Source organism: Schistocerca gregaria, chromosome 1, assembly GCF_023897955.1.
Source record: "Schistocerca gregaria isolate iqSchGreg1 chromosome 1, iqSchGreg1.2, whole genome shotgun sequence".
Lineage (NCBI taxonomy): Eukaryota > Metazoa > Arthropoda > Insecta > Orthoptera > Acrididae > Schistocerca > Schistocerca gregaria.
The window spans coordinates 1,156,834,105-1,156,847,951 of record NC_064920.1 but is presented as its reverse complement, the minus strand read 5'-3'; the positions used below and the strand labels follow the sequence as shown (position 1 = coordinate 1,156,847,951).

The following is a 13,847-nucleotide window of genomic DNA, read 5'->3' as shown; positions in this document are numbered from 1 at the left end:
ATTTTCTCCGCACGTGTCGATATGAAGCACACAGCAGTAGCCCCCCCCCCCCCCCTCCCCCCGGATCGCTAACGCAACATAATGCACAAGATATAGACTGTCAATTGTTTCTCCACAAACAACAAACTTTAGCGATGTGCAGCGTGCTGCCGACCATTGATTAACTATAAACAAGTATAGTAAACTGATAGTTGCACTCTCGAATACCGAAGTCGGCGATGTAAGTGATGTCAGATGATAAATATTGTTTACAAACCAACTACAGTCTTTCACACGTCTAGAGAACAGGCAAACGTGTGTTCAACACACCCCAATCGATATTCCCTCAACTAAATAAATGCACCAATTGTACAGAAGCAGTCGACCGAACAATTTACATGGGAGGGTATAGCACTCCACCGCAAACGCTCCATCTTTCCAAAGTTACACTTGATCACGAAAGCCTCCCAGCACGTAGAAAGTATTAATTCGCTATTCAGTCGTCTAGAAGATGGAAAAGTTAACTATGATACATTCCTACACCCAAACAGACCTCTGCATTCGGAAGATTGTTACTATTAACATGGGAACGTGAATCAATACCACCACAGACTTTGCATACACGAACACATTCTATAAAACCCTCACATACTGTATATCTCCTGTCATTATACTTACAATTAAATCTTACAATCATGGTCTCAACTGAAGCATATTCGGCAATGTGCGAAGTATTGGAAATACGTTCCGATGAACGATGTGGCTCTGGAAATACTTGTTTGTACCTTCCCTACCACTAGACATACTCTCCCAATCGCTATCACACTACTTCAAGTTCACCGGATCTGAAATCCCCGGATTTCTTTCTGTGGGGGAAGTTGAAGGATATTTGCTATCGTGATCCACCGACAACGCCTGCCAACATGCGTCAGCACATTGTCAACGCATGTGCGAACATTACGGAAGGCCAACTCCTCGCTGTTGAGAGTAATGTCGTTACACGTATTGTTAAATGCATTGAAGTTCTAGATATCCGCTGCTTTCATAGACTGCCTATACGTAGCGTCTTTGCCGTAGGTATGACTCACTGCTCAAAGCCGACGAGAGGAATCGGACACTAGAATTTATCCGATTTCCGAAATTGTGGCCCGTATCTTCTCTATAATGATTGACCATTCGTCTCTCTTCCGCTTACATTATTTTTTCTAGATGCGCCACGTGCCGCAACACCACTAGGAGGCTTCTGTCTCGCCGTGGACAGTGTTTTTGGCTCGTCAGTGTAAATATGTACGTCTTCACCAGCCTGAACAAGACGCAAATTTTCGGCGGCCAGCAATGGCTTTCCACTCGCAATGTGTGGCCGATGTAATTCGGACCATAGAGAGTTCCACAATAGTTTTAAAGAATCACCAGTATAATCACCACGTGCCGCAACACCACTAGGAGGCTTCTGTCTCGCCGTGGACAGTGTTTTTGGCTCGTCAGTGTAAATATGTACGTCTTCACCAGCCTGAACAAGACGCACATTTTCGGCGGCCAGCAATGGCTTTCCACTCGCAATGTGTGGCCGATGTAATTCGGACCATAGAGAGTTCCACTATAGTTTTAAAGAATCACCAGTATATGACACTTGACATAATTACAGTCACAAGTGATTTATACTGCTCAGAAACTCATTGTGACTGCGAGAGACGGATTATCTCTGACTCGTGATACAATGACTCTGTTTATATAATGTGGAACATTACGTGCACAATGGACTGATTACTTCTGGTGTAGAATTGCGGAGAGTAGGATCTCACCGAAATTGAGATTAGCGGCATTGTTGAAAACTGCCTTTTTGAATATCGAATGCAGTTTTTTTTATGAATTATGACAACATTTCATCTCATACAAGAGGATGATGTATACTGAAATGTAGCTAGGACGATCACTTACGGAAAAATATAATTTCGTAAATGGAAGAAGTATTTTCAGTTCTTTGGTTATTTTAACTTCTCCCTTGTCTGTGGCTCGGAACAATATTTGCTGTATCGTAACTCGTAGGGAAATTTGAATCCTGGGAAATCAGTGGAGCCTGCACTACGGTCGTTTATGCTCTATTTTATGAGGTAAAATTCTGGACTTTATCAAAATTGACTTGGACAGTGATTCCCAAGCTGGACAGTGAGAACGTCATAGCACGCAATACGTATTTCCCCACGGCGTAAGATTGTGCGTCTGATTATTTTAAGATCGCCGCAATTCCGTAGAGCCACAGAGATTTTATTCCAGGTGGTAACTTGGACAACGAGAGTCAAAGTATGATTATGAGCTGTAACTTGAAATCATTTTGTTTTATAGACTTCGGAATTCAAAGCAGTAACCAAATTTCTTCCTGTGTGGGATCGTTTAAAATTAGTTGGAAAGCTACTTCTCTCGCCCATAAGTTTCCATTCAAATAACTAGACATTATTCAGTCATATTAATTTTAACTTCAGTTTCTGGGGGGGGGGGGGGGGGAGGCGAGAAGCTTAAGTACTATACCACACCTCGATAGCACATTTCAATCGCACAAACTTTATCTCATACAAACATTGTGGGAACATACTAAAATGTAGACTTTCACGGCCGGAAATATCACGTCCAGCATAAGAAGAGGAGAAACGGAACGATCAGCTGTTGCGGAGCATGCTTTCCAGCCAGGGAACCACAACATTCGTTTCGAGGAGACGCAGGTACTAGAGGCCACAAGCGGATATTACGAAAGTCTATACAGGGAGGTAATCGAAATCGCTAAACACCCTCATAATTTCAATCGAAAGGAGGAGGGCGTGAAATTAAGCGGTATATGGATGCCCGTGTTAAAGAAGATGTGTACCACCCGTCCACTACTGGGTGATGGCAACGGCGATCGACGGCGACGGACAGCGGCCAATTGCACTGACGTTTTCAAAACACGTGACGTCACACCACGGCGCGGGAGCGCGCGGTCACGGAATTTAGCGGCAGTCCGTAGCGAGCCAGTGGGTGTGTTGGACCTTCCATCGAGTTACGGACCCTCTTGAAGATGTGTCCGCAGTCGGAGACGAAACGTTGGCAATTGACACAGAATTCATCAACCGACCACCGCATAACAGCCCGGATAATTATAATGGACATGATTGTGGGAACAGGAGTAAAGCGCTGAAGTCAGCACTTCCTAAATTTGAGAGTTCTATGAGGGCTTGTCAACAGCGATTGAATTCATCTGCATAATTTGTACTGGGTCAGAATGATTTCGCATGTTATTGCGATATAATTTTCTTAGGTTTCTCTTCAATCTACTGAAACAGCAAGAGACAAATAAACCATTGGTAAAGGGACATGTAAAATTTTGCAACTTTTTATGTGTAATGTATGTTGCGCGTTTGTGGAGTAGTAGAATACCTTGTACAGCTTTGTTGGGGAGATGGCGGCAGACATCATCCGTCAGCCCAGAGAAAACAGCAGAGCGCTGGAACCAGAGACCATCACGCACCAGCTGGCCGCTAGAAGAACAACTGACTGTTTTACACTGATTGCCCAGATAATTGAGACCACTTCTGTAATAGCCGGTATTTCCAGGTTTGGCACGGATAACAGCGGCGACGCTTCGTGGCACGGAAGCGATTAAGCCTTGGTAGGTCGCTGCAAGGAGTTGGCATCACATCTGCACACAAATCACTTACTCCCCTTAAATTCCGGGGAGAGGGCGATGAACTCTGACGCCGCGTTCTGTCACATCCCAGATGTATTCGATTGGTTTCAGATCTGGTGAGTTGGGGGCCGCCAAATCAATTGTGGAACTCGCAACTGTCTTTCTCGGACCAATCCATCACACTCCTGGCCTTCTGACACGGCGCATTATCTTACTGAAAAATGCCACTGCCATCGGGAAACATTATCGTCGTGAAAGGGAGCACGTGGTCTGCAACCAGTGTTCGATACTCCTTGGCCGTTATGGTGCATTGCACGAGCGCCACTGGACTCATCAATGCCCACTTGAATGTTCTCCACAGCACAAAGGAGCCGCCGCCGGCTTGTCTCCGTCATGCAGTTCAGGTGCCCAGGTGCTCTTCCCCTGGGAGACGACGGATTCGAGCCCTCCCACCGGAATCATGAAGAAGCTACATCCACATTTATAACTCGCAAGGCCCCCAACGGTGTGTGGCGGAGGGCACTTTACGTGCCATTGTCGTTACCTCCCATTCCTGTTCCACTCGTGTATGATTCGCGGGAAGAACGACTGCAGGAAACCCTCCGTGCGCGCTCGAATCTCTCTAGTTTTACATTCGTGATCTCCTCGGGAGGTATAAGTAGGGGGAAGCAATATATTCGATACCTCATCCAGAAATGCGCCCTCTCGAAACCTGGACAGCAAGCTACACCGCGATGCAGAGCGCCTCTCTTGAAGAGCCTGCCACTTGAGTTTGCTAAACATCTCTGTAAGGCTATCACGCTTACCAAATAACCCTGTGAAGAAACGCGCCGCTCTTTTTTGGATCTTCTCTATCTCCTCTTTCAACCAGCCCTGGTACGAATCCGACACTGATGAGCAATACTCAATTATAGGCCGAACGGGTGTTTGTAGGCCACCTCCTTTGTTGATGGACTACATTTTCTAAAGACTCTTCCAATGAATCTCAGACTTTCACCCGCTTTACCAACAATTAATTTTATATGATCAATCCACTACAAATCGTTACGTACTCATAATCCCAGATAGTTTACAGAAGTAACTGCTACCGGTGATTGTTCCTCTATCATATAATCATACAATAAAGGATCCTTCTTTTTATGTATTCGCAATACATTACATTTGTCTATGTTAAGGGTCAGTTGCCACTCCCTGCACCAAGTGCCTATCCGCTGCAGATCTTCCTGCATTTCGCTGCAATTTTCTAGTGCTGCAACTTCTCTGTATACTTCAGCATCATCCGCGAAAAGCCGCATGGAACTTCCGACACTATCTACTTGGTCATTTATATATATTGTGAAAAGCAATGGTTCCTTAACACTCATCTGTGGCACGCCAGAGGTTACTTTAACGTATGTGGATGTCTCTCCATTGAGAACAACATGCTGTGTTCTGTTTGCTAAAAACTCTTCATTCCAGCCACACAGCTGGTCTGATATTCCGTAGGTTCTTACTTTGTTTATCAGGCGACAGTGCGGAACTGTATCGAACGCCTTCCGGAAGTCAAGGAAAATGGCATCTACCTGGGAGAATGTATCTAATATTTTCTGGGTCTCATGAACAAATACAGCGAGTTGGGTCTCACACGATCGCTTTTTCCGGAATCCATGTTGATTCCTACAGAGTAGATTCCGCGCTTCCAGAAATGACGTGATACGCGAGCAAAGAGCATGTTCTAAAATTCTACAACAGATCGATGTCATAGACCTATAGTTTTCCGCATCTGCTCGACGACCCTTCTTGAAAACTGGAACTACCTGTGCTCTTTTCCAGTCATTTGGAACCTTCCGTTCCTGTAGAGACTTGCGGTACACGGCTGTTAGAAGGGGGACAAGTTCTTTCGCGTACTCTGTGTAGAATCGTATTGGTACCCCGTCAGATCCAGTGAACTTTCCTCTGTTGAGTGATTTCAGTTGCTTTTATATTCCTTGGGCACTCATTCCTGTGTCAGCCATTTTTTAGTTGGTGCGAGGATTTAGAGAAAGAACTGCAGTGCGATCTTCCTGTGTGAAACAGCTTTGGAAAAAGTTGGTTAGTATTTCAGTGTGTGTCATCCTCTGTTTCAATGCCATCATCATCCCAGAGTGTCTGGATACGCTGTTTGGGGATTTATCATACCGTGAAAAGTTCTGCCACTGCGGTAACGTCAAGTATCGATGGACAGGTGTCCATTATAGTTGTAACTGTCGATGTCACGGTGTTAACATTGAGACATGCAAGGGGCGTCGGCTGAGGAGGCCCCATCGTTAGGAATATTCGGTGTCCTCTGTGTTCAGACATACTTGTACTCTGCCTAGCATTGAAGTCCAATGTCAGTTCCGCCACCTGTTCTGTTTTATTCGTCTGCCCAGCCTGCCACGTCCGACAACTGCAATTAGGGGTGGACGCCCAACCCGACGACGTCCGGACGTGGTTTAATATTGGTTTCGCCACGTGTTGAAGACATTCAACACAGCACCCCTCGAACTCCCAACAAGTTGTCCAGTTTCCAAAATGCTCTTACCGAGCCTCAGAGCCGGCCCCAGTGGCGGGGCGGTTCTAGGCGCTACAGTCTGGAACCGCACGACCGCTACGATCGCAGGTTCGAATCCTGCCTCGGGTGTGGATGTATGTCATGTCCTTAGATTAGTTAGGTTTACGTAGTTTTAAGTTCTAGGGGACTGATGACCTCAGAGTCATTTGAACCATTTGAACCGAGCCTCAGAGGTTTTAAAAATGTGCCCTCGGTCAGACTTAGGTAGATCGCCCGCCTTCACCATTCTACACACAGGCAGCATACATGTACATGTAATACATGCACCATGTTTGTGTCTGACTGGCAGTCATTCCTCGCTAGATGACGCTGCCATCGCCTGGACGGGCTTGTGTCGACAGTTGGTTGGTGGACATAATGTTCTGGCTGATCATTGTATAAAGGCTCTTAATACCGCTATTTGCTTTCTCTGACAGTCAAAACAAATTGTTCCTCCTCAGCGATTGCTTCCCGAAGTGCTGACGATTGCTTAGTGGTACGGAGGAAATCGTGGAAAGTAGTTCATTGCATCTGTTAGCAGTGAGACGCGAGAATATGAACACTATGTGAATGGATACGAAATGAAGTAAATAACCTAACGAGCTTCATAAGCATTCGTCTTTCTTCAGTATAGCTTCAACCTACGTTTATTGTCATGCAGTCATCGTCATGAAATCTGTCGTTCCAATGGATACATTTAAAACTACTGCAGCTGCACATTCGTCCTCGCTGTTCTGAGCCGTTGCAGCAGTGAACTCCAATTTGACGTTTAGGCTTCAGCAAGTAGCTGCAGTCGTTTACGTATTCCACGCTGACGTAGATCCAGCAGCAAACCTCGTAGTGATTAGCTCTCACGTTAAATTTACTTTAATTTTTATTGTAGGTCCGTCCGGGGCAGAACCCTTCAAAACTCTTCGAAATCCTCGATAAATTCAGTACTTCAAAAACAGAAAAAAACAGTTACTTTTCAGTTAGGCCAACGCAACATATGCAGCGGCTAATGATCCCTGTCTGGAGATTACAATTTCTGAATGTCCTCTCACTGCCCATGCAGCTCCCTCGCCATTGAGAGACAACTTCGTGGGTCTGTGGGAGGAGTGGTTAGCGTTGGAGAAAAAGCTGAGGCCGGCGAAACTGACGACTCGACCGCGGCGCATCTCCTTACGGCGACAGCGACGGCAGCAACTACTTTTAACGCATCTCCGGATAGGAAACTGTCCTTTGACGCATGGGTCCCTCCTTCGGCAGGACGACCAACTTGTGCACAGTTCTTGTAGTGCAAACCTTTTCCTACGCCAAACTGTAACTAAATGCGCTTTATACCAAGCAATTAGGGCCTCAACCCACAGACCAGTTGACCTCTGTTTTAGATGATGAACTGAATGTGTTTCGTGTGTTAAGATTCTATTTTATGACTGATCTCGTCGATAGTGGCTTAGGTAGAAAAATTTACTTTGTTTGTAAGATGGTTGCTACATCGTTTCATTTCCTGTTGACCCTGAAGACACACTTTCATGTTGCACTATTTTGAGGTTGTGTCTTTACAGTCAATGTATTTTACTCACACACTGCCCTGACTTGTCCCTGTTTTGTTGTTTGTGAACAAATGTGAGGAAGACAACCCCAAGATGGTTGTAGATTTCAATTTTTTAATTTACGTTTTGTTGGTTGCTGCTAGCAATTAATAACCACTGTTGTGTTCTTTTTGTTAAGTGTGGGTGCTGACGAAATAGCAGCTTAGCGCAATATACAAGCCAGTACCATCACAAAAACAGTCATTCAAAGTAAATAAAGCAAACGAATGTTCACTTTAAATTTTGATTTATTCGAAACATTTGCAAATTCATTTCAAACAATTTCTAAAAAGCGTACATTAAAATTTTCTTCATGACAAGGCTACAATCAAGACTGACCCAATTTTTAAGGGCACTTCACATTGTTAGTCACATCAAAACCAGGGACTTGAGTTTTACGGGGTACAAGAAATTTACAAGCGAATGCCTTCTTCTTCGGTGGTTCAGTAACACAAAAGGACGTTTTAATGGGTCAGACCTTCTTTGGAGTAAATGCTCTTATCTTTGGAGGCCCTGTGACTATGAAGGCTGCCTTAATAGGACACACCTTCCGTTCAGTAAAGGCCCTTTTCTTCGGTGGGCCTGTAACGATAAAGGCTGTTTTGATCGGAAATGGTCCTGTTTTTAAGGGCGTTACTTTCATAAGGCCAACACTAAGAGATGCTCTCAAACGACAATATTCTGTGAAGATAGAGGTGGTTGCCAAACATTCCTTATTGGAGGGCTTATCATGTATATCCAACTTCTCAATAGAGGGCTCATCAGGCCATTGTGCAGTACTTTCTGCTGAGTCTGGTGGTGGCTCAGATTCTCTTTCCAACTTCTCGTTATAGGGCTCATCAGGCCATTGTGCAGTACTTTCTACTGAGTCTGGTGGCGGCTCAGAATCTCTTTCCAACTTCTCGTTATAGGCCTCACCAGGCCATTGTGCAGTACTTTCTACTGAATCTGGTGGCGGCTCAGAATCTCTTTCCAACTTCTCGTTATAGGGCTCATCAGGCCTTTGTGCAGTACTTTTTACTGAGTCTGGTGGCGGCTCAGAATCTCTTTCCAACTTCTCGTTATAGGCCTCACCAGGCCATTGTGCAGTACTTTCTACTGAGTCTGGTGGCGGCTCAGAATCTCTTTCCAACTTCTCGTTATGGGGCTCATCAGGCCATTTTGCAGTACTTTCTACTGAGTCTGGTGGCGGCTCAGATTCTCTTTCCAACTTCTCGTTATAGGGCTCATCAGGCCATTGTGCAGTACTTTCTACTGAGTCTGGTGGCGGCTCAGAATCTCTTTCCAACTTCTCGTTATAGGGCTCATCAGGCCACTGTGCAATACTTTCTACTGAGTCTGGTGGCGGCTCAGAATCTCTTTCCAACTTCTCGTTATAGGGCTCATCAGGCCATTGTGCAGTACTTTCTACAGAGTCAGGTGGCGGCTCAGAATCTCTTTCCAACTTCTCGTTATAGGGCTCATCAGGCCTTTGTGCAGTACTTTTTACTGAGTCTGGTGGCGGCTCAGAATCTCTTTCCAACTTCTCGTTATAGGCCTCATCAGGCCATTGTGCAGTACTTTCTACTGAGTCTGGTGGCGGCTCAGAATCTCTTTCCAACTTCTCGTTATGGGGCTCATCAGGCCATTGTGCAGTACTTTCTACTGAGTCTGGTGGCGGCTCAGAATCTCTTTCCAACTTCTCGTTATAGGGCTCATCAGGCCATTGTGCAGTGCTTTCTACAGAGTCAGGTGGCGGCTCAGAATCTCTTTCCAACTTCTCGTTATAGGGCTCATCAGGCCTTTGTGCAGTACTTTCTACTGAGTCTGGTGGCGGCTCAGAATCTCTTTCCAACTTCTCGTTATAGGGCTCATCAGGCCACTGTGCAGTACTTTCTACTGAGTCTGGTGGCGGCTCAGAATCTCTTTCCAACTTCTCGTTATAGGCCTCATCAGGCCATTGTGCAGTACTTTCTACTGAGTCTGGTGGCGGCTCAGAATCTCTTTCCAACTTCTCGTTATGGGGCTCATCAGGCCATTGTGCAGTACTTTCTACTGAGTCTGGTGGCGGCTCAGAATCTCTTTCCAACTTCTCGTTATAGGGCTCATCAGGCCATTGTGCAGTACTTTCTACTGAGTCTGGTGGCGGCTCAGAATCTCTTTCCAACTTCTCGTTATAGGGCTCATCAGGCCATTGTGCAGTACTTTCTACTGAGTCTGGTGGCGGCTCAGAATCTCTTTCCAACTTCTCGTTATAGGGCTCATCAGGCCATTGTGCAGTACTTTCTACTGAGTCTGGTGGCGGCTCAGAATCTCTTTCCAACTTCTCGTTATAGGGTTCATCAGGCCATTGTGCAGTACTTTCTACTGAGTCTGGTGGCGGCTCAGAATCTCTTTCCAACTTCTCGTTATAGGGCTCATCAGGCCATTGTGCAGTACTTTCTACTGAGTCAGGTGGTGGCTCAGCATAACTCTCTAATTCCTCATCCGCTGGCTCGTCATGCCAGTCTGCAAGAGATGCCACTGAGGGTGCTGGTGGTCTAGCATCCATCCCTAACTGCATATCGGGGGGCTCAGATAGGGATTCGGCAGTAGTCGCGGGTTCTGATGCTGGAGGCACGGCAATTGTCTCGAGCTGATCTGTTTTCTCATCTAGTCTTCTTCTGTGAGCGGGATGGTGTTGGCGAGTCCACTCCTGTTGGCAGAATACAGAAAGCTCGGTAAGAGACATGGAACACATAATCATATATGTGTATTCAATGTACATAACTAGAATAATTCTGTAACTATCAGTTTGTTGCTTTTAACTATGGTAGAAGGAGAACAATTTTAAAAATAATTGATGTCTGATTATTAATGTTCGTTTGGCGCAGCTGTAATATGCGGGACCTTTTTGTGTGTACTTATTTGCGTTTAATGTTTCAGTACGACTTTTTCAGTTGCGTGTGAGTTCAGTTAATAATGGAGATGGCGGCAAACGCGATGCAAAATATAATTCCGATTTACGTGTATATTTAATACTGTTTATCCCAGCAGTTAAAGATGTGTCCACTTTTTATGTAATGGTCATGTATACGTACAAGTTACGGTTATGTGGGCAAGTTCAGTCTATTAAATCTATTGACCCTCACAGCTCGCACTTGTTATGGGCCGATACCTGCTTGAATGGTTCACCGGCGTTGCATCTGATTTTGTGGTGTAACTAGCTCGGCATTTTTACGAGGGAAACGCTCGTCGTCTTCTGGGACACCACCTAAATCTTCAGTGGCTACTTGGTAATACTGTGACTTTACAAATACCATCCAGAACCATACTTGGGAGCCTTTCTACCAGCGGTAACGTTGTTTGTATCGATTGTGGTTGTTCTCGTGAAACATATGAAATAACTTGGGAGGCACTTGCCCTCTGAAAAGTAGTGCACGCTATTCCAATGAAGTCCAACTATTACAAAGAAGAAGCTGCAGTGGTTTGTGACATACAGTAACGAGACCACCTATTGTTTGGTGGACCCAAACATATTCGAAGGTGACAGCGTGAATCCAATGTGCATTGACAGGATACCGGAAAAGGCAAACTCAAAGGGCGTTTCTCACTTGTAAACGGATATGCACGGAAGTAAATAGAACACAGAAACGACAGAGAAAAATTGCACTTGAAGTGAGTTTTGTAACTCCCTGAGAAAAGACATACTGGTTAGCGCCGCATTAAGTTAAAAGTTCTCGGAAGAGGGAAATTGTTTGCACTGGAAGCAGAGTAACCATCCGCTGAAAAGACTTCCACCACCAACTGTTAGTGATAAGCCTTGGTCTTCGTCAGGCTATTCCACCACCAGCTCTAAGTAACAAACATAGGACTTTTAGAGAGGACTGTAAAGATGATAATGATTTACAATGTAAGGGCATTATTATGCTGTTATATCAGTCACTAACAGTTCATCAGGCAAAGCCAATAAACACTAACCGATAATCTAAAACTACTCTCCATCTTCCTCAACTAGTTCTCTTAAAATTTAACTACGTATTATTTGTGCAGGAGAAACCTGAAACATGGAAACCTCAAATTACTACATCTTAACCTAAGCAAGGATTAAATCATTACCCCGAAACAGAGTAAAACAGCTGTATAAGCCACTAAGTGTGCAACAGGAATTCCACTATTAAACGCTGGGCAGAGTGAGCGAATGGGTGGAAAGAGTTCATTGAAGGCCTCTACGAGGGATAGAAATGGATGTTGAGATGATAGACGTAGGGGTCCAGTAATGGCACTTATCAGAGTTTCGACGCACATACGGTCAAATAAATCTATAGACGTCGACTGCATATCTACATTTCTAAAATCATGAGTGAAAGTGAAAACCAAACGACTTTTCAAGTTCGATTGAAGGATTTTTTAGTCTACAAACTACACAAAATTCCGAAGGGTTATAAGAGCGAGAACTACCGAAAAATCGACTGACAAGTATAACACACCGAAGAATGGAAAAGAAAGCTTTGATTGAGGAAAGGTGCTGCGAATACATAGAAAGAAAATCCCATATCACTTAGCTACAATATAGCAGGTCAGCAACTGGAAGCAGGTAATTCCATAAATTATCTGGGAGTACGCATTAGGAGTGATTTAAAATGGAGTGAACATATAAAGTTGATCGCCGGTAAAGCAGATGCTAGACTGAGAGTCATTGGAAGAATCCTAAGGAAATGCAATCCGAAAACAAAGGAAGTAGGTTACAGTAGGCTTGTTCGCCCACTGCTTGAATACTGCTCAGCAGTGTGGGATGCGTACCAGATAGGGTTGATAGAAGAGGTAGAGAAGATCCAATGGAGAGCAGCGTGCTTCGTTACAGGACCATTTAGCAATCGCGAAACCGTTACGGAGATGATAGATAAACACCGGTGGAAGATGCTGCAGGAGAGACGCTCAGTAGCTCGGTACGGGCTTTTGTTAAAGTTTCGAGAACATACCTTCACCGAGGGGTCAAGCTGTATATTGCTCCCTCCTACATATATCTCGCGAAGAGACCATGAGGATAAAATCAGAGAGATTAGAGCCCACACAGAGGCATACCGACAATTTTTCTTTCCACGAACAATACGAGACTGGAATAGAAGGGAGAACCGGTAGAGATACTCAAGGTACGCTCCGCCACACACCGTCAGGTGGCTTGCGGAGTATGCATGTTGATGTAGGAAAAAGCACCAGATCAGAGAGGCACCTCTGACGTCGCTCATTATTGTAGAAGCAAGACTGCAAAAAGAGTTCCACGATGTAAAATAGTGGAATATGTTTCAGTTTCTCAGTCTTTCGCCCATACTATTCAGTCTGCCCATCAGCGAAATGATGACGAAAGTAAATGAAAGGATCATGTGTGGGTTTAAATTCAGGATGGAAGGATGTCAGTGATAAGATTCAGTGGTGGCACTGCTGTCATCAGTAAAAGTGAAGGGAAATGTTACACTGGGCTGTTATATTGAATCAGAAACAGTGTTGCAATTATACGAGAGGCGGTTCCTGAATATAGTATGGCGGTATGCTTCATTTCTTCTTTTGGTGAGCTCAGTGGTAGAGCCATTTGAAAAACTAACTAAATTTCTTAACATTGTTTAGAATCTAGTCGCACAGATAAAGCAATCTTTGTTTGTAAGCTGTTGCTAACCTCTAGTGGTGTGATTACTTCTATTTACTTCATTTTGTGAGAAGTTTCCATGGATGTGTTATGGGTGTGTTAATGAAGAAAGTATTTTTCGCTGCACTGGGTGATATAATTGATCAGTGATTGTCAGATCAGAGCAACTTCTGATCCTGTTATTGTGGGAGGCGTGTTTTTGAACAGTACTGCGTATTCAAGGATCACACAGGTAATGTGTTTGCTTTCAGCACGTTCAGCAGTGGATGTGACGTTTTTATGTACTCCGGTGAAAGTTTTTCATTTGGTGTTTTCAGCCAGAAGACCGTTTTGAGGCATCTGACCACAGTTGTCTATACTCAACAGCTAGCTCCTTTATTTGTGTACGACTACTGCAAGCTACACCTATTTGAACCACCTCACCGTCGTGACGCTTTGGAATCAAAGTGACGATTGCTTGATACCACATGAAGTGTCCCGTTA

The 13,847-nt window shown here is 44.6% G+C and overlaps 1 protein-coding gene across 1 annotated transcript; it reads right to left on the bottom strand.

The window, feature by feature from the left end:
• Positions 1-8,234: 8,234 nt before the first annotated feature.
• Positions 8,235-10,292, bottom strand: LOC126294417 (uncharacterized). Its single transcript, XM_049987154.1, has one exon. The coding sequence runs from the start codon at positions 10,290-10,292 to the stop codon at positions 8,235-8,237; it is 2,058 nt and encodes a 685-aa protein (XP_049843111.1).
• Positions 10,293-13,847: the final 3,555 nt, after the last annotated feature.

Coding starts and splice junctions, on each gene's coding strand:
- LOC126294417 (XM_049987154.1), bottom strand. CDS start 10,292: ATGGATGCTAGACCACCAGCACCCTCAGTGGCATCTCTTGCAGACTGG.